The sequence below is a fragment of the Suncus etruscus genome, chromosome 6 (genome assembly GCF_024139225.1).
Source record: "Suncus etruscus isolate mSunEtr1 chromosome 6, mSunEtr1.pri.cur, whole genome shotgun sequence".
NCBI classification, from domain to species: Eukaryota; Metazoa; Chordata; class Mammalia; order Eulipotyphla; family Soricidae; genus Suncus; species Suncus etruscus.
The window spans coordinates 117,204,248-117,229,470 of NC_064853.1; the positions used below are offsets into that span (position 1 = coordinate 117,204,248).

A 25,223-nucleotide genomic window follows, 5' to 3' on the forward strand; every position below is an offset into this window, starting at 1 on the left:
TTACATGGTTTCAAAGAAAATTACATTAAGGGAGTATGCTAAGGGGACAGAGAAGGTTCAAAGTATCTGAATACAGGGGCCGGAGGGATAGCATGGAGGTAAGGCATTTGCCTTTCTTTTTTCTTTTTTTTGGCATTTGCCTTTCATGCAGAAGGATGGTGGTTCGAATCCCGGCATCCCATATAGTCCCCTGTGCCTGCCAGGGGCAATTTCTGAGCATAGAGCCAGGAGTGACCCCTGAGAGCTGCCGGGTGTGACCCAAAAAGCAAAAAAAAAAAAAGGGGGGGGGGCCGGAGAGATAGCACAGCGGCGTTTACCTTGCAAGCAGCCGATCCAGGACCAAAGGTGGTTGGTTCGAATTCCGGTGTCCCATATGGTCCCCCGTGCCTGCCAGGAGCTATTTCTGAGCAGACAGCCAGGAGTAATCCCTGAGCAGCTCCGGGTGTGGCCCAAAAACCAAAACCAAAACCAAAACCAAACAACAACAACAAAAATCTGAATACATACTTCACAGCCAGGAGTTCTGTGTTCTTTACTTTTTTTTGTTAGGTCACACCTGGCTGTGCTCATGGCATATTCTGCCTCCTGGCAGGGCTGACAGGGCCATTTGTAGTGCTGGGAATCAAACTTGGGCCAGTAGTGTGCAAGGTATCTAACCCGCAGAACTATTATCACTCTGGCTTGAGTTTGATCCAAGGTTATCAATTGGTCCAGAAACACTGCTAAAAAGTGACACTGAATGCCCAGCATCACTGTGTGGCCCCAAATTTAAAAACCATAGAAATTAGGGGCCTGAGAAATAGCATGGAGATAGGGCATTAGCCTTGCATGCAGAAGTACAGTGGTTCCAATCCCGGCATCCCATATGGTCCCATGAGCCTGCCAGGAGCGATTTCTGAGCCTAGAGCCAGGAGTAACCTCTGAGCGCTCCTGGGTGTGACCCCCCCCCCCAAAAAAAAATTAGGGCCAGAGATATAGCACAGCGGCAGGGCATTTGCCTTGCATGCAGAAGGATGGTGGTTTGAATCCCGGCATCCCATATGATCCCCCGAGCCTGCTGGGGGCAATTTCTGAGCGTAGAGCCAGGTACTCCTGAGCACTGCCAGGTGTGACCCCAAAAAAGCAAAACCAAACAAACAAAAAAAAGAAACCATAAAAATTACAAGATACACCAACCTGGACTCAATCCCTGGAACCCCATAAGGAACCCTGAGCCTGCCAGAAATAATTTCTGAGCGTAGAGCCAGGAGTAGCACCTGAGCACTGCCAGGTGTGATCCAAAAACCAAACAAAAAAAAAATAGAAACCATAAAAATTACAAGATACGGGGCCGGAGAGATAGCATGGAGGGTAAGGCGTTTGCCTTTCATGCAGAAGGTCATCTGTTCAAATCCTGGCATCCCATATGGTCCCCCGAGCCTGCCAGGAGCGATTTCTGAGCATGAAGCCAGGAGTAACCCCTGAGTGCTGCCAGGTGTGACCCAAAAACCAAAAAAAAAAAAAAAAAAAAATTACAAGATACACCAACCTGGACTCAATCCCTGGAACCCTATAAGGAACCCTGAGCCTGCCAGGAATAATTTCTGAGTGAAAAGTCAGGAGTAAGCTGATTGGGTATATGACCAAAAAGGAAAAAACATTTTTCTAAATAAGCATAATTTTTAAAAAATGATATACTCAGGACTGGGAAGATGCCTAAAAAGGGTGGATCATATGCTAGAGACCTCAATTTCAATAGTTCAAGCCCCTGAACTGAAGATCCCTAAAACTCAAGAGTCCTGTCGCAACCATCCACAACCACTGAAAGTAGCCTTTGGGCCCTATTCGCTACTTGGGAGGATCATCAGACCACAAAATCATCATACATTTAGAGGACACCAGCTTCCTTGAAGACCTTTTGGTTCACTAGTGTTATCAATTCTCACCAAAAAACAAAAAACAACTCATCCTTGGGCTGGAATACGGTAGGGTGTTTTGTCTTGCATGCAACTGAACAGACTTGGATCCCCAGATTTCTGTCATTCCCCAAGCTTATAAGGAGTGATTCCTGAGCAGAGCCAGTCATAAGCAAGCAAGCAAGCCCTGAGTAGCGCCATGTGAGGCCCCACCCCCCAAAAAAAGTAACATCCTATTTGGTCCTCCCAAGTCCCACCAGGAGTTTTTCCTGTGTGCAGTCAGGAGTATGCCCTGTACACCTCTGCCCAAGAAAACCAAACCAAACTCATTGTTCCATTTTGCAGACACAACTTCTCAATCATGGGCTGCACTTTGGGTAAAGTAGTGCACAGCTTCTGCTCTGCATTTTCTTCTCCTCACCCTAAAACCCTGCCAGAATAAATACTGCTCAGTCCTCTACTCTGGGTCTGATAGTTTCTACAGGCCCTAACTAATTTACTGTCTACTGCTACTAGAGAGCCAACAAGGAATTTCCTGTCACTCACTATATTTGCCAGGCTATCTCTAGTTACTTCACTTGCATTCTTCAATTCATACTCAAAGGGCCCGATGTCCCAGATATTGGACCTTTACCTCACATAAAATTCAAGGAAACAAGTGTACACTGAAGATCAGCAATTACAATAGTAAACTTGACAGAACAAACATTTAAAGCAAGGAATAAACATCATCACACCTCCTTTGCTCTTCTTTCCCAACATACTGACATCCCTTATTAGGGAATAAAACATTGAAGTTACATTACCAAGGAAAGAAAATACCAGAGATTAAACAAGGAATCTAGTTTATTTTCTCTGTGCATTAGCAAAAAACACTTAAGACCAACACAAGGAAAAAAAAATCCTCTGGTGGAAAAAAATTATTCTTAAAAAAAGAAGACCTCAGAGAAATTAGTGCCTTAGCCCCAGGGAGCACCAGCAACTCTGATTGGTCCAAAGAGTTGGAAAGATATTGAGAGGAAAAATAAAATATTACTGTGGGAGAGGGCCTCGAAGTGGGCCACGAGGAGGGACTGGGGGACGAGGAGTGGGTCTGGGTGGAGGCAGGGGGCCCCGCTGGTAGCCGTAGGGTGGGGGTCTTGGAGGGCCCGTGTATCCATGAGGGGGCATCAGTGGAGGGGGTCCACGCATACCATGTGGAGGCATAGGACCCGGATGACCTGAGGAGAAAGCAAGACAAGTTAGTCAAGAAAGAACAGGAGAATGAAATCAGAGATAGCACAGGGGTTAAGGTTCTGGTCTTGTACACGACCAACTTGGTTTTGACCCGTTACCCCATAGGGTCCCTTCTCCTGCCAAGAGTAATCCTTGAACATCTTTGGGTGTGGTTCCAAATCTCATCTTTCCAGAAAAGAATAGGGGGTAGCTGATAACCAGAAAATGGAGGAATGAAGCCAGAGGAGGAGAAATTTAATGAAGTGCAGGGATAGTGAGATGAGGCTGACAGAGGTGGGTTAATCTACGCACCCATGGGAGATCCAAATGGAGGCCCTCGAGGGGGCATGCCCATGGGAGGAGGTCCAGGATGAGGCATTCCAGGCGGTGGTCGGGGTGGTGGCTGTCCCCCTGAGCCTGGGGGACCTGCATGTGGGTGTCCTAAGCCATGAGGGCCATGATGGGCCAACTGCATCTGAGACATCCCTGTGGGAAAAGGGGACAGAAAAGAAAATCACAAGTAAAAGGCTGTGGAAAAGGGACAAGAACAAAGCAGGAAAAGTCACACAAAGAAAGTAAAGAAGGGAGATATAAATCATTGGTACAAACCACCTGACCAACTCCTTAGCAGCATCACTTGCTGATCCTTACCTTAGACACTAGAACACACTGAAGTAGTAATTAGAAATGACCATCCTACTGACACTTAGAAAAGCAGCAAAGAGGGGCCGGAGAGATAATATGGAGGTAGGGTGTTTGCCTCGCATGCAGAAGGACGGTGGTTCGAATCCCAGCACCCCATATGGTCCCCCGAGCCAGCCAGGAGTAATTTCTGAGCATAGAGTCAGGAGGAACCCCTGAGCACTGCCGGGTGTGACCCAAAAACAAACAAACAAACAAGAAAAAGAAAAGCAGCAAAGATATTGTCTGAGCAGAGCTTTAACTTGAAAAGCTGAAAATGAACTTTTCAGGTGGAGAAAGAATGAATATTCCACAGCGTTTTATAAAAAATTATGCTGGGAAAGAGCTGGAGAGATAGCATAGAGTATTTGTTTGCCTTGCTTGTGCCCAATCTGAGATCAATCTCTGGCATCCATATGGTTTCCCAAACACTGCCAGGAGTAATTCCTGAACTTAGAGCCAGGAGTAATGGCTGAGCATCACCAAGTGCAGTCAAAAAACAAAGGAAAAAACAACAAAAAAAAAAAAAAAAAAAAAAAAAAACAGGGGAAGAGGGTGTGGCTCAGTGATAAAGTATGTGTCTTGAATGAAAAGAAACCGGGTTCAATCCCTAGCATAGGGAGAGGGGGTAAGATCTGATTACTCGGGGGCGGGCGGTGGCGCTGGAGGTAAGGTGCCTGCCTTGCCTGCGCTAGCCTAGGACGGACCGCGGTTCGATTCCCCCGGCGTCCCATATGGTCCCCCAAGAAGCCAGGAGCAACTTCTGAGCGCATAGCCAGGAGTAACCCCTGAGCGTCACAGGGTGTGGCCCAAAAACCAAAAAAAAAAAAAAAAGATTTGATTACTCTATGAAAGTAAATTAAGTGGAGAAAATTGAAGCCTTAAGGTCAGGAAATTACTAATTATATGTGAAATGACAGGATAAGGAGGACCAGAACTGGGGCACTGGCTGAGTGGGAATTCACAGCAGTGACATATTGTCATTAGCCATTCAAAAGCAAGCCCTAAGCACTGCTGGGTATGGTTCCAAAATCCAAAAGCCAGCAGCAGCAACAAAACTGGAGAATGAGAACTCAATAGGCCGAGCAAATATTTTACATGCATGGGGCTTGCATTCCATACGAGGCACCTCATGGTCAGAAAGGAATAACCCTTTGGCAAATGCCATGTGTGAGTGCCTCCCTCCAAAAAGACAATTCAGCAAGTAACAAAGACAGGATGTCACAGTACTGTGATTGTTCAAGTGTTTGGTATAAGTAACACCCACCTGGATGGGGCATCCCACCTGGTGGGAATGGGTGAGGATGAGAATGTCCGTGTCCGGGGTGCCCTGCCCCTGGTGTGCCAGCCGAGGGGGGGCCATGTCCTCCGGGAGGCATCGGCGGTGGGGGCATTGCTGGGGGGATGCCAGGAGGAAGGGCTCCAGGAGGCGGCACTGGAGGTGGGAAGGATCCAGGAGGAGGTATGCCTGGAACAGAAGTGGACAAAGAGTTCATGAATGAGGGCAAAGTAAACAAGAGTCAGCGTCAATCTGACCTCTCTAGACAAGAAAAACACTTGCTGTCATCCCTTGATCATCTAGACATCACAAACTGATTCCTGTCATCCCCATCCAGTTCTTTTTCCTTTCCTTTTCTCCCCACCCCACCTGAGGTATTCCATACCTGGTGGAGGGAGTCCAGACCCCAGTGATGACACCACAGGATTGGGAGCTGAGGGTGGTGGGGGAGCATCTGCGAACAGCTGGTGAGGGCGGTCGGCTTGAGAAAGCGGGTTCTGGGCTGCCAGGAGTCGCTCGGCTGCAGAGCCATGCCGCTCGCCCTTCGAGTCTTTCTTGAAGGCGTAGGACACGGTGATGGGGCGGTTGCACAGGTACTGCCCGTTCATGGCCTCGATGGCAGCATCGGAAGCGTCGAACGAGGCGAAATTGATAAAGGCATAACCTTTGGAGTTGCCCGTATCAGGGTCCCGCATGATCTTGGGCGTTTGCAAAATGACCCCGAAGGCGCTGAAAGTATCGTACAATAGCTTCTCGTCGATCTCGGGGTCCAGATTGCCGATGAAGATGTTGGCCCCCACGTCCAGGTTCTTGTTGTGAGCTGACGCCTTGTTCACCCGGATAGGCTTCCCGTACAGCTTGATCATGTTCATGATCTTGATGGCATAGTCGGCATCCTCTTCGCTCAGGAACTCCACGAAGCCGTAGCCTGGAGAGGAAGACCCGTGTGTGTGTGTGGGGAGGGTGTCGTGTGGACATGGGACTTACCAGCCTGTCTTCGGGGCGCCAAGACGAAAGCCAGCAAGCAGCCCCTGCTTCTCCCTCGGGCCCCTGACCCCGCTCACCCTGGTGCTGCCCGGTCACCCGGTCCTTGGGCATGTGCGTGTTGACCACCGGCCCCGCCTGCAGGAACAGCTCCCATAGCAGCGGCTCGCTCACCTTCTCGTCCAGGCCCCCCACGTAGACGGTGGCATCTGGGGGCAGAGGAGAGGAGGCCAAGGGGGTGAGACATGGGGGATCACAGGCTTTCAAAGGCTGCGGACCCAACACTTCCCTCTGCACGGCCTCGCGGCCCCCACGCGAGGTCTGGGCGCCAAGGATCACCCCGCGGGCTGGGTTGCTTGGCCTCCACCGCCTCACGCCCTCCGAGGCGGCACGCTGACGGGGAGCATGTGGACCCTAAGTGGGGCCTCCCCGCCTCCCCGCGCCCCTGGGGAGCCATCCCCGCCAGTCACCCTGGTTCCGCTCCGAGATGGGCCCGGCCGCCATCTTTAGAGCGCTCCCGCCGTCTCCAGGCAGCGGCCGCGACCTCTGACCTCAGAGGCCACTTCCGCTTCCGGGGCAGCCCGGAAGTGGGGCGGGGCGCGGCCATTTTAGGCTCCGGCGAGCTGTGTCGAGGCGTGGCCTGGCGTGGCGGCTTCCAGCTTCCGGTTTCCTTCTCTGCTGGGCCGCAGCTGCGGTTCTGAGCCCAGGCTCGTCACCGGCTCCGTGGAGGGCCCCGCTTCCCCTCCCAGGGTCCCCAGGCTCGGCCCTGCCGCGGGGCCGGACAGATAGCACCGGGTAGGGCGCTGGCCTTGCAAGCAGCCGACCCAGGACCTACGGTGGTTCGAATCCCAGATGGCATCCCAGAGGGTCCCCTTTGAGCCTGCCAGGGCTCTTTTTCTTTTTTTCTTTCTTTCCTTCCTTCCTTCCTTCCTTCCTTCCTTCCTTCCTTCCTTCCTTCCTTCCTTCCTTCCTTCCTCCCTCCCTCCCTCCCTCCCTCCCTCCCTCCCTCCCTCCCTCCCTCCCTCCCTCCTTTCTTTCTTTCTTTCTTTCTTTCTTTCTTTCTTTCTTTCTTTCTTTCTTTCTTTCTTTCTTTCTTTCTTTCCTTCCTTCCTTCCTTCCTCTCTCTTTCTTCCTTTCTTTCTCTCCCTTCCTTTCTTCCTTTTCTTCCTTCCTTCCTTTCTTTCCTTTCTTGTTTTTGGGTCACAGCTGGCTCAAGGGTCACTCCTGGCTCTACGCTCAGAAATCGCCCCTGGCAGGCTCAGAGGACCATATGGGATGCTGGGATTCGAACCACCGTCCTTCTGCATCCAAGACGATTGTCCTGCCTCCATGCTATCTCTCAGGCCCCCAGGAGCGATTTCTGAGCATAGAGCCAGGAGGAACCCCTGAGTGTCACCGAGTGTGGCCCCCAAACAAAACAAAGAGGTCCCGGAAAGAGAACGGGAATCTCTAGGCCCCTTAGCAGAACCGCCTTTTGTTCTGCTCTGTCCCAAGGCCACACGCAGGGTTTATTCCTGGTGCTGGGTTCTGGCTCACTCCTGGCGTGCTCGGGGAGCCCTTTACAAAGCGAGGACAGGACCTGGGTCGGCTCCGTGGGAAGCAAGCGTCCTCCCCGATGGGACCTTCTCTGCAGCCAGGATTCCCTTTGACAGTGAGGGCTTTTTCCCTCAGGACACCCCCACCCCTCAAGCCAGTGAAGGTCCTGCATTCCTAACCAGAAACAAAAACAAAGCCAGCTGGTGCATACATACAGAGCTTTAAGAGCATTTACATAGGAAAATCGCTACACAAATATATATTTATATATATTTAATATATATAAAATATATATAGGTGTTTGGTTTTTGGACCACACCGGTGGTGCGCAGAGTTACCCCTGGCTTTGCGCTCAGAAATCCATATAGATGTCAGGAATCAAATAGTAGTCTGCCCTGGGTCTGCTGAATGCAAGGCAAAAACCCTACCGCTATGTCGTAGCTCCGGCTCCCACAAATACACTTCTTTTTTTATTAACTTGATTAACTGATTGGTTTTTGGGACACACTCAGCAGCGTTGGGGGTTACTCCTGGGTCTGCACTCAGAAACTGCCCCCTGTGAACCATATGGGAAGCTGGGAATGGAACCGGGCCCCTCCCAGGTCGGCTGCATGCAAGGCAAACACCCTACCGCTGTGCTCTCTCCGATCCCCCACTAATACACTTTGAGGAGATTTCTCACTGGCACTCCAAAACCCACAGAAAAACATGGGAGGCGGGAGGGAGAAAAAACAAATTCAGCACATAGAGATGTTACTGGGAGCTGCTATCCTTTTCTGTTTTGTTTGTTTTTGGCTCACACCCAGAGACACTGAGGGTTTACTCCTGGCTCTGTACTCAGAAATCGCCCCTGGCCGACTTGGGGGATTAAATGGGAACCCAGGATTCGAACAGCCATCTGTCCTGGATCAGCTGCCTGTAAGACAAATGCCCTACTGCTGTGCTATCTCTCCGCCCCCTGTGATCCATTTCTTAAGATGATAAACAGCAACTCTAAGCGCAGTTTAATAGCTCTAAGTCTAATAGTGATGAAATTACCCTAAAAAGGTGGTATCTTTGTGTAGTCTCATTGTTCTTTTGTAACCCAGAGAATGATGTGCTGAGGGAGTCTCCAATTTGGCTGTCATAAGGCAGTTTTATTGTTCTCTCTGGGGTTGTCTGGCCCCACGTAGTAGTGCTGAGGTTCAGGGAATATGCAATGCAATGGGATCCAATCTGGAGCAAAACCTTCACTTCAGCCCTGTGTTCTGTTTTGTTTGGGGTCATACTTCATGTTAGTCAGGAGTTATTCCTGACCCTGTTCTTAGGGATCACTCCTAGAAATGTTACCATCTGTGGGGCTGAAGAGCCAGCCAGGGTGGATGCAAGACAAATGCCTTACTCACTGCACCATTTGCTCTGGACCCCAAGGAAGTCAGCAATTTCAACAGGTTTGGGAGAATGAGATTTGGTTCTCTCCAAGCATTCCTAAGATATTTTCGGGTTCCATTGCTTCAGTAGATCCTGGAGATGGGCGAGCTCATCTTGGAGGTCAGAGACCGTGGGAGCCAAGAGGCCTCTCTGAATGCAGAGGGGAAGTGGAGAGAAGTAGAAAAGAATATTAAAACTCGAACCCTGGTTCTAAAAATCTAAATCTGCTCCTCTCACCTTTCATTTTCTTTCCCCTCCAACTGTATCCTAGGTTTTGATCTAAGCTCAAGGTAATGTGTTCCCCCACCAATCCTCTTAATCTCTCCCTTTCCTACCCTCACCCTTTCTCCCTTTCTGTTTCTTTCATCAAACCTATTAACCTGGATTCAAAAAGAAATACTTTCCAATATCCTATCCCTTACCCTTTTTTGGGAGGGGATCATGCTCAGCCAGCAATATTGGCTCTGCACTCAGGAGTCATTCCTGGTGGTGCTCAGGAAACCATATGGAATTCTGGGGATTGAACTCAGGTAGGGTGGGCATATACAAGACAAATGCTCTACTCACTGCTCTATCTTTCTGGTCCTACCCCATGCTTTTCTGGTTTCTATAACACCTCATTTTATCTGTAACGTGGATTTGTGGTATTTTCCCCCACTTCTACCATCTATGTCGTCCCTTCTCACCTTGATTTCTGGTCTTCCCCGCAGGTAGCATCGTCTCCAGAGCCTGATCTGGGGTCCTAGACACCCAGGCAACAGCAGCCCTTCTGGTAGAGGGCAAGTGCCCCAATGTGATGGGAGTCCCCACTCCTGGTCAGCCAGGCTTTCAGAGGAGAGCGTAGGTCGAGGTAGCCAACGAGAAGTGACTGCAAGCAAGGAGGGGCAGCCCCTCCAAGGGCAGAGCTGATTCAAAGGGGTCAGGGCCCCCCTAGAAAAGAGCCACATGGAACTGGGAGGTCCAGAAACCATGAAGCGTGGCTAAAAAGAAAATGGAAATCAAATTACCCATTTCTCAAAACAAGATCAGGAAGAAATGGTAGCTGCTGGCCACTCAAGCCTGCATTCAAGGACCTCTATGAGCCTTCCTTGTGAGAATCTTTACTTTCATTGGACTTCAAATTAGGACTCAGAATAGACTGAAGTGGATTTTCGGGAGCCTGGTAAAATGTGCACATTAGATAAGAAAATAAACAGAAGAGGACAAAAAGATGCCCTCTGTCCAGGATTTGTCTTTCTTGGGCTCTACGAGACAGGCATAGAAGAGTAGATTAGCTTCCTCTAGGAATGTGAGTACAGTCTATCCCCTCTCATCATTTAAAAGGAGGAGCTTATGTGAAACAAGAATTCAGAAGTGTAGACACCTCACCTGATGTCTGGGGAGCCAGGAATCTGGGTGGTGCTCCGGGTCATAGCCAGGATTATGAAATTGTAAAATCTGTTCATTGTTGTAGCGTAAACGCCAGTCCCAGACAGACAACCGTGGCTTACCAGAGTTCCCAGTTGGGAACTGGGCATACCCAGGGGTATAGACTTGCATAAGGGAGTTGAACTGGACAGAGGAAGTAGGAAAAAAGAAAAAAGATGATCAAATGAAAATACAGATTTGAAGCTTCTTTCTCCAGAAATGAGAAGGGCCAACCTTTCCTATTTACAGATGCTAATTCTTACAAATGCTCCCTGGGGCATGGGGCAGTGGGAGGGGAGAAGCTAAGTCTAACGTGGACAAGGACATCGTAGGTTTTGAGAGATGCTCAAAGGGCAGGAGTCACAGAGTTTAGCCCCAGCACTGCACAGTCCCCAAGCAATGCTCAGTTTTGCTCCAGAGAACAATCTGGGAATAGACCCTAAAACCCCTACAAAAATATAAACAGAGGGGCCGGGTAGGTGGCGCTGGAGGTAAGGTGTCTGCCTTGCAAGCGCTAGCCAAGGAAGGACCGCGGTTCTATCCCCCGGTGTCCCATATGGTCCCCCAAAGCCAGGGGCGATTTCTGAGCACATAGCCAGGAGTAACCCCTGAGCGTCAAACGGGTGTGGCCCAAAAACCAAAAAAAATATATATATATAAACAGAGGTTACTAACCTGTCCACTGTGTTTTCCACGCTCCCAAGGAGTATCTCTCAAGAATGTGAGAGTGTCAGGAACCCTGACACTGTCATGAAGAGCAAGAAGAAAATACTCTGAGAATTCAAATTCAGCTGGAAACTGCCGAAGGAGCTGCCAGACACAGTCGAGGAAGAGGAAAAACACTGGGGCCTGAGCAACCAGAAAGAGAGGACTTTAGGAACTGAGGGAGGAAGGTCAGATGATGCTGTGTGATGATCACATAGGTCATCAACAGAAGCCACTAATGGAACTCTGAATGGATGGTAGAAGGGAGGCCCCTTCTGAAGGGACTACCTGATTTAAGCTCAGCCCAATCTCAGAATCCCTGACCTTACCCTTGTCCAGTGTATTTGACATAGAGTTTTCTGTTTTGTTTTGTTCTGTTTTCTGGGCTCTAGCAGTGCTCAGGGCTTCCTGCTGGTTCTATAACCAGGGATCACTCTCACAGAAGTTTAGGGGACAATATGGGATGCCAGGGACTGAAACCAGATCAAAGGCATGCAAGGAAAAGTACCCTCCCCATTGTACTAGTGCTCTGGCAATAGTATTTTGGCTTTGTTTTTTAATTTTTTTTGTTTTTCAGTTTTTAGGTCACATCCAGTGGTTTGCAGGGGTTACTTATAGTTCTACAGTCAGAAATTACTCCTGGCAGTGCCTGGGGACCATATGGGATGCTGGGGATGGAACCCAGATTGACCACCTGCAAAACAAGTACCTGACCTGCTATACTATCTTTGTAGCCCCACTTAAAAAAAATTTTTTTTTTTTGTGGTTTTTGGGTCACACCTGGCAGTGCTCAGGGGTTACTCATGGCTCCATGCTCAGAAATTGCTCCTGGCAGGCACGGGGACCATATGGGATGCCGGGATTTGAACCGATGATCTTCTGCATGAAAGGCAAACGCCTTACCTCCTTGCTCTCTGGCCCCAAAGAATTTTCTTATCCCCTTACTTCTTTGGCAATCTATCTAAGATCTCAACCCCTAAAACAACAACAACAAAAAAAAAAAAAAAAAACAAAAAAAAAACAAAAGCAAAATGTTTTCACCTCGTCACTGGCTGCATTTCCACCAAGTCGTGTCAAGAAAGCATGTCCAGCTGCCACCCATTCTCTCTGCACTAATGTTTGGAAGCCAAGTAGAGTCCTGGCTTCAGGGACTGAAAGCAGCTGGGTGAGTGAAGAGAGGAGGCCATTGAAATCACGATCACTGCACTCTGGGTGACAGAGGGAGAAGGGAAAAAGGAGAGGCCAAAAAAAAAATGAGGACAGAAGAAAAGGGAACGGCAAGAAGTGAGAAGTATGGAGGAGAAATGTTGGGGGGAGGGCAGGATTAATAGCACAAAGAATTAAAGAAAAGGGCCTTGAGTAACTTACTTCTTAGACTCCCTCTGTATCGAAATACCTGCCTTCACATGGAAAGGCTTCATCATACACCTCAAAACAGCTTCCCACTGTCCTTCATAACACAATCCCAATCCCAGTCTATGGAAGGAGGGGAACAGAAGACTGATAATCATGTTATTTGTGATCATAGACTGAGTAGAAAAGGGCAGGTAGCTCTGAAGGATAAGTCAGAGCTAGTAGGTAGTTCCTAATCAACTAGTTCTAGACCACTTCTCATTAGAAACAAAGAAGTCTGGTGGTTCTCTGAGGAGAGTCCAGTCAGGCAATTTTATTTTTTTATTTTTTTGGTTTTTGGGCCACACCCGGCAGTGCTCAGGGCTTACTCCTGGCTGTCTGCTCAGAAATAGCTCCTGGCAGGCACAGGGACCATATGGGACACCGGGATTCAAACCAACCACCTTTGGTCCTGGATCTGCTGCTTGCAAGGCAAACACTGCTGTGCTATCTCTCCGGGCTCCAGTCAGGCATATTAAGGGAAAAGGGGAAGAACAGAGTGGGTTGACCAAAAACATCTCACCTTGAAGTACCACAGAGCGAGCCCTGACTGTCACTAAGACTGAAATGTCACTGGCTTTCCGAAGACAAGATCTAGAAGAGAAGGTGAAGGGTGAAGAATGCTAAGCCTGGAGGAAAAGATTGAAGTGTCATGGAGTGGATGAGAGGCCATCTCCAAGAAGCTTGCCTCTTCTTTATACAATTCTTGGGAGAGTCAATGGAAAACCATCAGGAATCCCAAGTTAATAGGCTGGAGAGGGCTGATCAATAAATCAAAGAGTGAATACCTAACAAAGTCCAACCACCGTGTTCCTTCCAGGGTTGAAAGCCATTTATCCTCAGCTACAGAGGACTCTGAAAATGAGCAGAAGGGTCAGAGAGACAAACTGATCGGGAGAACTTGAGGGTCAGTGTCTGTCATCTAAAGTGCTAAGAACAAGGTGGATGGTAGCTGCCTAGGGAATGGGTTAGCCACATATGTGACCAGGAGTTTTCTGAAACTAATGTCTGAGGTTTGTCTAACATTGTAAATGTAATGAAACAATTTGAATCATGCACATAGGTCGGTGATGAATGGATTTATGGTAAGTAGACTGAAAATGTATAAAGAAGGTGTGCTGGAGTAAGAGAGGAAACAAGTATGTCTGTGGGAAATGGGAGTTGAGAGAAACTGAGGGTTGTTGATCTGAAATAATTATTCTACTGGTAAAAAAGGTAAACCAGATTGGGGGAACAGAAGTGGGGTGGGGTGAGGAATCAAAGGTCATTCTCACCAGGTAGGCAGAGGGCCCTGAGTCGCAAGTGGGCAAGCTGCACCTCTGCAAGACTGGGCAGCTCATCCATGGTGTCCACCAGGATGACATCCGAGTGCCCCGCCTGGAGCATAGCTTCCACTGCTCTGGACAGAACAGATTACCAAGTAAGGACAAGAGTCTTGCATGAGTAGCAACCTCTCTTCCTCTTCCAAACCTCCTAAACCTCCTCTCACCTGATATCTTCCTTGTTAGGGTCACTAGCTGAACAGAAGCCACCACAGCGGAGAAGGTCACTGCCCCCAGGATGATGCCAGGACAGGCGCTGCCAGGAAGAGTGACAGGAGGGTCACTGTAGAAAAAGCCCAGTCTGGCCACTCCTCATGGGGCTTCATGGGGCTCACAGATTCCCATGAGCTTCTGATTCCCAGCCAGGACCCCAACCTTCACACTGACCGGTCCACGGCTATAATGAAAGTGGCCAAATGCTCTTCTGACTTCACTGTCCAATGTTTGCTTTGGGACCCAGAAGTAACGGGGGAGGCTGTGGAATGGAGGTTTGGTATGTCATAAAAGCAAAGCTGTGAGTTTAAGGGAGCTGCTGGGAAGGTATCTTAAAGATTTCAGTTTTGGGGACAAGGGCAGCTTTGTGGATATGCCAGGAAACTGAAGTCTAAGTGAACTTCTTTAGGATCAGAAAAGAGGTGGTGGGAAGGGCAGCTGGAGCGGGGAATCACCTGGTGGCAATGTCGAACCTCTCGTTGACAGTACTGACCCTCCAACCCTTAGCCCCCAGCCTTTTCCGCTCTGTCTCCCAGTCTTCTGAAGTCTCCAGGAGAGGAACTGGGGAACGTTGGTCTGGAACAGGAATGGGGTACAGAGAACAAACAGGAATAGTATCTCAGCTCCTAGTTTTCAGTCAGCCCCAGCTGTCCTAAGCCCCGCAGTTGCCCTCACTCACCAGCCCTGCCAAGGGCCAGGCCCGGATACTGTTGGCCTTGACTGCTTTGAGCTCTGGCTCGGACAATGGCCATGGCCACCTGTGAGGGAAAGGATGCCTTGTACTTTGGCTTCAGTGGAACTGAAAAGAAGGGAACATGGCCTACATGTCATTCCACCACTTCTGCCAATAGAGACTGAGAACCCAGAATACCAATGAAGGGTTGGGGACCAGAGAACCTGCCTTTTTATAGGAACCTTATGAATTTGTTGTTTCACCCTTTGTGTGTTGTTTCTCTTTCTTTTTAACCACTCCTGCCAGGGTTTATTCCTGGTTCTGTGCTCAGGGATCCCTCCAGGACAAGACACTGGGATCATATGGTGTGCCTGAAATTGATACCACTGGATTGGTGGTATGCAAGGTAAGTGCCCTGCCCACTGGATTATCTGACCCCTCACCATTTGTGCTTTTAAGGGGAAAGACTTGCCCCGGTCCAGATTCTGACAATAGGCTGACTTCTGGTCTCTTATTCTCACTATACTGCAATTCATTACATCTTTTTAAAAAAAAATTGAAAAATATTTTTCAGGCCACACCTGGCAATGCATAATAAAGCTTAATCCTGGCTCTGCACCCAGAAATTATTCCTGACGGGCTTGGGGACCAAATGGGATGCTGAGGATTGAATCCCAGTTAGCCGTGTGCAAGGCTATTGCTCTGGCCCTTTTAACTAGTCCTGGGAAAAAAAAGAGTACAATGGGGGAGATGGGGAGAGAATTGAAAATTGTGGAGGAAAGGGTGCCAAACTTGGATGGGAAGGCGAGCTCCCTGAGGGAACTCTTACCTGAAAGGCCTGTGGCTCCAGTCCTCCAGTCTCAAAACCAACTCTGAGCAGCCGGAAGTCTCGCCCATGAATCAGAATTTCCTCAGGTATGAATTTAAGCAGGGACCCTGGACGGAGGAGCTGGACTCGGGACAGGCCCCTCACTGAAGCCAAGAGGTAGAGATGCACATAGGCCCCATCAGGTTCTCTTCAAGAGAAAGTCTCCCAGCCCAGCCCACACTGGCCCAGGCCCTCTGAAAACAGGATGAAGAGATACTTACCGGCCTCTAAGTGCCCAATGTTGACCAGCGCAAAATCGTACTCACTACTCAGGGGAGTGTCCTAGAGGAAGACACAGGATGCCTCTAGGGCATCTGAACTCTTTCCTTTCCCTACTTTGGCAGCCCCAAACTTCTGAGTCAGTCCCCATGTAGTCCTCCAGGCCATCCCAGAATCTTACCCACCCACTGCTATGTGTCCCTAAGTCCTAGATCTCTGGCTCACATCTGCCTTTCTCCACTTACTGTCCTTTGGTCCAGAGCCTCTCACCTGACTCCTTTGCCATCCACAGGGCTGAAAGATGACTCTCAAGTTGGTGCAGATCAGGGTTCCAGGCAACTCCAGTTCTAGTCCCTTCCTCAGCCCCGAGGCCCATGCTAGGACCTGCTCCCCTGCAGAAGGGAAGGCGGCTGTAGCCACTATTGCTGCCCACCCACCTCCCTGATACTTCTTTCACATGAGTTTTGTGTGCTGGGAGAGTCAGATCTTCCTCTAGCTTGAGGGAGGTTTAGGAGAGAAGACTTTTCTTTTTCTCCAGAGCCTAGTGGTTGGCTCATAGCATGCACTAATCTATTGACTGAATAGGAAAATAACGATAGAGGTCCCTAGTAAGACAGCAAAGGGACTAGCCAGATTCAGGCTCCCAGAGAACAAGCCCTTTGAACCCAAGCAGAAAACTGGTCCTTTTGGTGAGGCTGTGAAATGTCCTGAGAAGACTGGGTTTGGAAGGAGTCTGGAGAGCAGACAGGAAAAGTTTCTTACCTGGAAGGCATCCCGAGGCTACACACTGGCCAGGTGGACGGCTCCCCAGCTCTGGCATCCCAAGGCCCTGGACAGACTTTGGTCCAGAGTGCTGAGAAAAACAAAGGGTTAATCCCTGGCCCGAATATTCTCCATGCACCTTTGCAGGCTCTTGCTCAAACTCCCGAGGGGGAAAACTGAGCTCAGGCAAAGGACAGAGGGGCTGGTTAATGGATAATGAGATGAACTTGAGACCAAGTCAGACAGACCCAGCTCCTGGACACGAATGGGCAGCGACACATCCTCCTCCTCCAAGTCTTTCCCAGACATCCACCTCTGCCCCACTGTAGGCCCGATTGCCTTCTCCTTACCCCCATCGCTGGCTCCTCCTTCTGCGGGGCAATGTTGAAACTCTGGCCCCGACCCCCCCACCACATTTCTCTGACTCCATCCGGGGATAGAGCAGTCAAGGAAGAGACTGTGGTCAAGGATGCTGAAGCCCCTGGGGGACAGGTTAACTCTTGCAGCCCAAGAGTCGTACTTCTAGGAGAGCGGCAGGGGGAAGATGCCCGGCAGGAGGGCGCTGGAGGGCCACAACTGATATTTGGGAAGGTGTCCAGCCCTGCAGGGGCCGGAGGAGGCTCCGAGGAAACTCGAGCGACTTCAGAGCAGCGGGGCGGGAGGTCCGGCCCCTTAAAGGAGAACACACACTATTGGGGGGGGGGGGGCTTGGAGGGAGGAGGAAGAGCTGAAGGGTTCCTCCTCTTAATTCCATCTGGATCCTCCCCTCTTACATGGAAATCCTTCAGATGAATTCTCTGGGCTCTTGGGACGAATGGTCTGGGAAGTTTTTTGTTCATTTTTGGGCCACAACCAGCGGTACTCAAGGGTCACTCCTGGTTCTGCACTCAGAAATCACTCCTGTTGGGCTGAAGGATCATTTGAGATGCTGGACATAGAACCCGGTTAGCTGCAAGCAAGAAAGATGGTCTCCTCAAGTTCGGTTTTTGTTTTTTTTTTTAAAGATTTCCCCTTAAAGGGTATGCCAGGCAAGGAAAGTCAAGTTATAGCTAGCATCACCAGAAAGACCAAACAGCAGTGGCTCAGAAATAAGGGAAATTGGGCCGGAGAGATAGCATGGAGGTAAGGCGTTTGCCTTTCATGCAGGACGACGGTGGTTCGAATCTGGGTGTCCCATATGATCCCCGGTGCCTGCCAGGAGCGATTTCTGAGCATGGAGCCAGGAGCAACTCCTGAGCACTGCCAGGTGTGACCCAAAAACCAAAAGTAAATAAATAAAATAAAATAAATATATAAATAAAAATTTAAAAAATAAGGGAAATAGGATCTCAGGGTATTTTCACCTGTAAAGTACTGGTGGGATGTAGGGACAAGTAAAATGTTCTGCTCATCCCTCTGTAGGTTGGAAACTACTTTGGGAAAGGGCCACAGAAAGATGGTGAGGCCTAGGAAAAGGTTTGGGGTGGGAAACCCCAATAAAAGTTCTCCACCTTGACTCTCACCCATGCCCACCCACTGGAAACTGGACCCAACTTCAGCCCTGTGCTCTCCCCTCTTGACACCGGAGCTCCAAATGAATGATTCATGCTCTAAAAGAGCCATGGGTTGGGGACCGGAGAGATAACATAGAGGTAGGTCGTTTGCCTTGTATGCAGGACGATGGTTTGAATCCCAGCATCCCATATGGTCCCGAGCCTTCCAGGAGCGATTTCTGAGCCGAGAGCCAGGAGTAACCCTTGAGCGCTGCTGGGTGTAACCCAAAACCAAAACAAAACAGCCAAGGGTAGAAACCAGTTTCATCCCCTCTCCTCCCTGCTGCAGAAGTGGGTGGGAGCAGTGAGGTTTCTGGGGAACCCTGGAAAAGCTAACATGTTAAGAGACAGAAAACGAGGTCCTAAGGAAGTCCAGAAGCTGCTGCTTTATTGACTCACAGTGGACAGAAGCAGTGACATATTGGCAGATCGGGGTGGGGGATTTCTCCAAGTGACACTCGACTCTCCCCTCCCAAGCACAGCCTTCTGGCCTCAGCGGCATTAACTCCTTGTCTCAGCTGCCACCGAGGAAATAGTGATGCTCTGGAGATACCACCAGAGGCCACCTGGAACCAAGTGGCAGCTGTGAGGAGGGGGACTCAGCAGACTGATTTCAGAAGTCCTCGAGGCCAGCATGCACTTCCACTGGCCATCCGCCGACTTCATCCCCTCCCTCCCCCAACAGCAGTTCTGTGGGGCTACTGAAACCACTTCTCTCCCTTAGAGCCTCATTCTCATCTTAACACTGAGGTTTCCAGGCAGCAAAGAAATCCAGAAAAGAAAAGGCCATTGGGGCAATTAGAGGCAGAAAAATGGGGTGACTTGGCTCAATATCCAATTGATGAAAAGGGAGATGAGGTGAAGGGGATCCCCTCACTCCCCTCCTGCCTCCCAGATGCCGTCCTTTGGAGGGCTAGTGGAAGAAAGGGTGGGGAGGCATGGGCGGCAGATTTTTCCATTTTCAGAACTCTGCTCTGCTTGTGCAGTCAAGGCTGTTTGGAGGTGCAGCTGGGGGAGGGAGGTGGAGCGAGTGACTCATGGATGAATCAGTTACTTGGACAGGCCTGCCAAGGTCGCCCCCCACCATGGGTTCAGGCTGCCTTTTCTCCCTCGATGCCCCTTCCCACGTGGCCAGTGAGGGGGTGGCAGAGAAAGCGCCTGTACGAGAGGTTATCTTAAATATTTTGGTTATCAGTTTAAGTATAGGGGGCACAACTCTGCTTTGCTGACTGGCTGTAGAGGGAGACAGACTGTTCAAGTGACTCACCATGGAATCTGTGAGCCAGGGCCTGGAGGAGGGACGGGAATCAGAAAAATGTAGCTGCCCCAGGCCCGAAGGGACCAATTCTGTCTTCTCTTTTGTGGTGTCTGAACAGTGACTCCTTAAAGTAAAACAATTACAGAGTCCTGGTGCAGGAGTGACAACACAGTGGGTAGGGCATTACTTTTTAGTTGTCCTGGGTTTAATCCTGGGCACCTATATGGTCAGTCCCGAAGTGATCCTGATTGCAGAGCCGGGAATAAGCCCTGAGCACTGCCAGGTATGTCCTCCCCCTCCCTTCAAAAAAAAAAAAAAAAAAAAAGACAGAATCCAAGAACCAGAGTAAGATAGTACAGCACAGTACAATGGAGTACAAGGTGCTTGCCATGAGCACCCAGGTTTATCCTGGCCCCCCTTAAGGTCCCGAGCCCCTACAGGAGCCCCGGCAGGAGCAAGCCTGGAGTTCAGATGGGTCTGCACCCGACCTCCCCCAATGGACATGAGGGAGGCATGCAAACAATTCCTCTTGCAGGCCCTGTGACACTTTCAAACACGCCATGGTCACAGAGATGCAGAGAATGGAGAGGGGACTTCCCCCATAAGCCTGTGAGTGCAGAGTTGAGCACAAGCCCCAGTCCAGAGACTGAATCTTACATTTTCTTTCATATAGTTTATTTGTTGGTAGAAATTAGGCTGAGTGGAAACTTCGCTAAATCTTTGAACTCTCCTGGACACCAGCACATATCTGCGGAGGAACATGGAAGTCTCCTGTGGCTCCCACAGGATTGAAATGCAGGTCTTTAAAGCTTAACAGGGAGCAAAGACCCTAAAAACCTCCCCTCTCCAGTATAAACCGCAGCAGGCACCCCTTGCCCAGGCTGAAGAACTAAGTGCACTTAAAGCTTGGGAGATGACAGAATTCCTCACATTTTTCATACTCTTCCTTAAACTCAGAAATTTTTTCCAAAAAGCTCCTCCTTTTCTCCCCATCACAGTAATTAAACAGGTCTGCCTCATCAACTCCTCTGTCCCCCTACCCCCATTCCTGTCACATCCCAAACCAACCTAATTGTTTTTATTTATCCCACCAATTCCTTCAAAGAATAAAGGCAAAACTAATTTCACTCCTTTTTTTTTTTGTTTGTTTGTTTTTTGGGTCACACCCGGCAGTGCTCAGGGATTACTCCTGGCTCCACACTCAGAAATCGCTCCTGGCAGGCTCAGGGGACGGGATGCTGAGATTTGAACCAATGATCTTCTGCATGAAAGGCAAACGCCTTACCTCCATGCTATCTCCCCAGCCCCTAATTTCACTCTTCACTACAAAAAAACACCTAATGAGGGTCTGAGGAGCTAGTAGAGGGGCTGAGGTTTTTGTCCTTTATGCAGCCAAGTCAAGTTCAATTCCTACCATCAAGTATGCTCCTTCAAGCACTGTCAAGAGAAGTGACCCCTGATTAGAGTCAGGAGTAGCCCTTGAACACAGCCAGGTATGGACAAATTCCCCTGGAACAACCCCCCGCCCAATGCAAAACCAAACCATGACTTAAGGTCCCTCATCGCAAGAATGAAGTTTTTCAATGCCTCAATTAACAAAATATTAATTTCTTTAAAAGCTAAAGGATCTCGGTAAACCCTATTTGATACCACCCTAAGTCAATAACTCCACTAAAATATCCACCTTTATTATTTGAAGAGGTCAAAAGAAATTGGAATTTGCTGATTTGTAAATCAAAACAAAAATAAACATGACATATAACAAACATGATGCAGGTTTCGCAGTTTTGTTCACTTGTCCTCAATTTTTAAACAAATACTGTCTAGAATCTAGTAACAAAAAAAATTCAAACATAGCTGTGCAGTGGAGATTCAACATAATCTTGGTTTAATTCTCAGGGTGAACCCTGGGTCTGTTCCCATTCCTAGTGATCTAGTGGTCCAGGCCAGAACCTCTGAGAAAGGGCAAGGGGGGCTGGGAGCTGTGCAAATCCAAAAGCCAAGTGTGAGCCAATGGAAGTCTGGGTGCAGGCTGGGGACCCAGTCATGGGGTGTTGGTCAGTGAGGTAAGGAAGGCACTAGCTTCGGGCACACACTAGGTTTAAGGAAGGACTGCCAAAAATCCAGTAACTGAGACACTTATTTTAATGCTTTGGAAATTCTTTGGGAAATCATTGTGAATATAAAAATTTCACAATAAAAACTCCCTCACCCTAATCCTAGACCTACTGTAACTGGCCTTTATTTTAAGATCCTGTGATCAAGAATTCATCCTTTTAGTTGCTTCCAGTATTACACTGAAACATAACCTATCTTAATGTTAGATTTGGGGGATTCCTGAGGGGGGACATTCATCTCCTGTCAGGCCACAAGGCCAGAAAATCCCCTCATTTCTTCCTGACAACCAATCTAGCTCCTGTAACTCACTGTGTCCTGAAAACCAGATTCTGATAAGAACCTAAGATTTCATAGTTGTAGGAGTTAAATTAACAGGTGATCAGATTGGGAAGGTAAGCAACTTTAACATTTTTGGATAGGAAAGGGATCTACCTAGACTCTGAGCTGGACTTGGCGAGCTGTGGGCCATGTTACAGGGTAGTGGGGTGGGGGTGGGGGATGGTTAACAACTCCCTGGACAGGGCAGGAGTCTCCCCACATCACAGGACCCAGCCCATGTCGTTATCAGGTTAATGGCATTATATTCCACGGAGACAATGCAGACCGAGAACCCCAGGTACCACTCCAGACACTTAAGTACACTTGTTTCCCTTCTTCATGCACACCTAGGAGTGTAGACAATTGCATAGTTAAGTTTTTTCCAGGTGGTGGTGATGGGGGGTTGGGGGTATTGGCCTAGGTCTCTGGCTTAAAGCTCTTAGAAATGGCGCTGGCCAGGGTAAGCTGTCTAGGTTTGTGCTTTGTGCAAAATGCAAAGGGGCTGCCCTGACTGCCTTGCAGGCCCATTGCCACCCCCAAGGTGGTGGGAGTAATCTGCAATCTGGGTTTACAGGTCACCAAAATATAATTCTCTACCTTTTCATAAATTGCTCTTGATCCCTTCCCCCATCATAACACCAGTCATGTTATCAAAAATATCTCTTCTTACAAAGTATTTTCTAATATTTTAATAAACTAACCACAGATTAAGGTCAGTTACGGCTTAACAAAAGAAGCCGGGATGTTAAATTAATTCTCTCCAAAAAGAAGAGAGGAAAAAGAATCACTTAAATAGGAAAAAAAAAGTATCATTTTCTAAAATGTTTTTGCTTGCTGGGGTCATTTTGTTTCTCTTTTCCCAAAAAAAAAAAAAAAAAAAAAACCCAATTTGTATTTTCCAGAAATGTAGCAGCAGAGGAGAGTGGTGCTCGATCTTGGTTTTTGGTATTGTTTGAAGTAGTGTGGCCAAAGGTCTTTCTTTCTCCCATCCTCACACTCCACACTCTGCAGTGTGGTTACTGCTAAGCACTCAGATCACCTCTGTGTCAGCGCATGGTACACATAAGCAGTTACCTCTGTTAGTTCCTTCTGAGGAGAATTTTTCTCCTTTAATAAAAGCAAATCACAACCTTCCTAACTCAGTTGAACTCAGCCTTCAAAAAAAATTAGGAAGCAAAAGGGTGGCAGATAGTCCATCAGAGCAAGTAGAAGAGAGGGGACATAAAGCTCCGGAAGAAGCGCCCCAACTCCCTTCTCTAAGAGCCCAAGTGACGGCTGCCTGTCCAGACCCTTCAGGAGACCCTGCTTACTACTTTTATTCCAATCCACAGCAAGCGGGTCCCATCTCCAGGGTTCCCTCCACATTCCTGATCCCACCAACACATGCTTGTTCCAACCTGAAGGAACTCTGGTCTGGTATCTCTTTTATTGCCTGTGACCCTTGGTTGCCTGTACTTCTCCCAGACCTCTGCCTACCCACCTACCCACACACTCCTTCCCATGCCACTCTGCCCTGGTCCTGGGATGAACCAGCACTAGGTCCGTCCTGTCCCTCCTCTTTCCTGTCAAGTCCAACTCTCCAGGCCAGGGCCTGGTGCAGCTTCCCTCTCCTGCTGGCACACGACCACCAAGTTTCTGGCTGGGCTCCTGCACCAGCCCATGTCTGCCCTGTGACACACCCTGAGCAAACTGGTGGCGCCTCACTGTCCTTGTTCCGCCCCTTGCACACCATGTCGGGACATCAGAACCTGTGCAGCAGCAGCTCCCCTCCTGGTTCCCGCTCCCGCCTCCGCATCGCTTCCCGATAGCAGCAGGAGCAGAAGTTGTTGGTCTCAGGGTGTCCATAGAAGCTGCAGTTGGGCTGCTTGCATTTGGTCTGCGTCAAGGGAAGCCCCTGAGGGCCCCTGGCCCACCCATCAGGTTCAGGGGGCTCTCTGTAACCGTTGCTGTAGGAGTCAGCCACACGAAAGGGCTGTGGTAACAAGGCGCCTCGGGGAGCACCATCCTTGGAGTGACTGGCTGGCTCTGGGGAAAGGCTGTCTGGAGTGGGGCAGGCTCGACCTGGGGAGCACTGTCTGGGGAAGGTGGCATAGGGAGGGAGGCCCCCTCCACAGGGTCCCCCTGCCAATTGCCTCCGGGGTTCCTGGCAGTGGATGCCACCCCCAGATGGCCGAGGGATGGTGAAGCCCCCCGGGTAGCCGGCAGAGAAGGCCATGGCCTTGGACTCGGCTGGGGCCACCGTTAGCAGCCCATCATCCCCATCAGGCTCCGGCTTCTTGGCTGGAGGAGGGCCACCCCCAACCCCCCCATTCACGAGCTTCCTCTCAGCTTCCTTTTGTTTCTGCTCAGCCAGGAACCTCTCCTCGGCGTCTGCCAAGTAGCGCTGGATCATCTCCTCCTGGTACTGGTGGCGAAGGCCCATCTTCAGGGTTCCCACAAAGATAAACTTGGCCTCCCCTTGCATGGCTGCCCGCAGGATGCTCAGGCTCTGCATCACTTCATGGCTGTACTTGCTCCCACCGTTGACAGCTGCCTCAGCCAGGGGCTTGTCTGCCACTGGCCCGTCACCTGCTGCCTCCTCCTTGCCTCCCTTCCAGCTCTTGAGTGAGTTCTTCTTCTTCTTGTCCAGTGTCTCGGCACCCAGGCCCTGCCCCACAGGCTTGGCTGTCTTGCCATGCATCAGGCCACCCATGTTCTTCTTTAGCTTGCTGCCTAGGGTTTTGCCAAAGCTGCCCAGTTTGTTGGCCACTGAGTCAGCTCGTTTCTTCTCCTTCTCCCGGTCTCGTTTTGCCTTTTCTCTCCTCCTGCTACTCTCGGTGCCGGTGGAGCTGCTGCCAACAGACTCCTTGTCAGAGTCTCCAGACTCCGGAGTGGAACGGGGCTCATCACCAGCAGAGGCAGTGGGGGACTCAGGCTGGGCCAGGGGCGCCTGGGAGAGATGAGGAAAAGGTTGAAAATAGCCTCACGGGACTGGGTCACAGCTCCAGAAACTGGCCTATCCACTTGTCTCATGGGGTGTTCCCGACCCTGGAGCCAGCCTGGGAGATGGTGACAGCCTCGCCTCAGAGGAGTATTGCCCTAGTGGGGGACAGTCATCTACTCTCGGGTCTCTGTCTCACCCTCTGCCATTTAACATCCTTCTGGAGGACTCTAAAAGACACTAAGCTGCTGTGAGCAACTACACTACAAGAACATCCCCAGCGGGGAGGGAAAGGTCCCACAGACACTGGAGTGACCTTAGGAGTGACCGGCAGCATTTGGCCCAGATCAGTCCAAGGAGGACTTTAAAGCACAAGATCTCTAGGCCTCTCCTCCTTTCTGCATGGGCACCCAGTTGGGGTGAATCTCCAACCTCAAAGGCCCTCATGGAGTCCTACAAGCTTTCTCCGGGGTCTAGCACCAAGATCTATAGGGGAGGAAATGGAAAGGGGGAATG

General features: G+C 49.7%; 3 protein-coding genes across 3 annotated transcripts in view; all 3 read right to left on the minus strand.

Moving 5' to 3' along the window:
• Positions 1–2,723: 2,723 nt before the first annotated feature.
• Positions 2,724–6,594, minus strand: SF3B4 (splicing factor 3b subunit 4). The gene is made up of 6 exons (XM_049775730.1): positions 6,525–6,594; positions 6,135–6,263; positions 5,456–5,998; positions 5,059–5,259; positions 3,423–3,596; positions 2,724–3,115 (listed from the first exon to the last, which is right to left on the minus strand). The coding sequence occupies exons 1-6, from the start codon at positions 6,556–6,558 to the stop codon at positions 2,928–2,930; spliced, it is 1,269 nt and encodes a 422-aa protein (XP_049631687.1). The 5' UTR covers positions 6,559–6,594; the 3' UTR covers positions 2,724–2,927.
• A 2,121-nt stretch (positions 6,595–8,715) lies between these two features.
• On the minus strand, positions 8,716–17,187 carry MTMR11 (myotubularin related protein 11). Its single transcript, XM_049775707.1, has 17 exons — positions 16,912–17,187; positions 16,562–16,652; positions 16,070–16,191; positions 15,802–15,862; positions 15,542–15,684; positions 14,719–14,797; positions 14,495–14,615; positions 14,214–14,301; positions 13,994–14,082; positions 13,779–13,903; positions 13,293–13,359; positions 13,028–13,098; positions 12,154–12,320; positions 11,083–11,256; positions 10,369–10,551; positions 9,687–9,980; positions 8,716–9,150 (listed from the first exon to the last, which is right to left on the minus strand). The coding sequence occupies exons 1-17, from the start codon at positions 16,975–16,977 to the stop codon at positions 9,058–9,060; spliced, it is 2,034 nt and encodes a 677-aa protein (XP_049631664.1). The 5' UTR covers positions 16,978–17,187; the 3' UTR covers positions 8,716–9,057.
• Positions 17,188–22,659: 5,472 nt separating this feature from the next.
• The window catches only part of OTUD7B (OTU deubiquitinase 7B), a 71,825-nt gene continuing 69,261 nt past the window's right edge, over positions 22,660–25,223 (minus strand). The window contains exon 12 of the mRNA XM_049775695.1: positions 22,660–24,716. Within this exon, the coding sequence (XP_049631652.1) occupies positions 23,529–24,716 (1,188 nt within the window). The 3' untranslated portion in view covers positions 22,660–23,528. The remainder of the gene's footprint in view (positions 24,717–25,223) is intronic.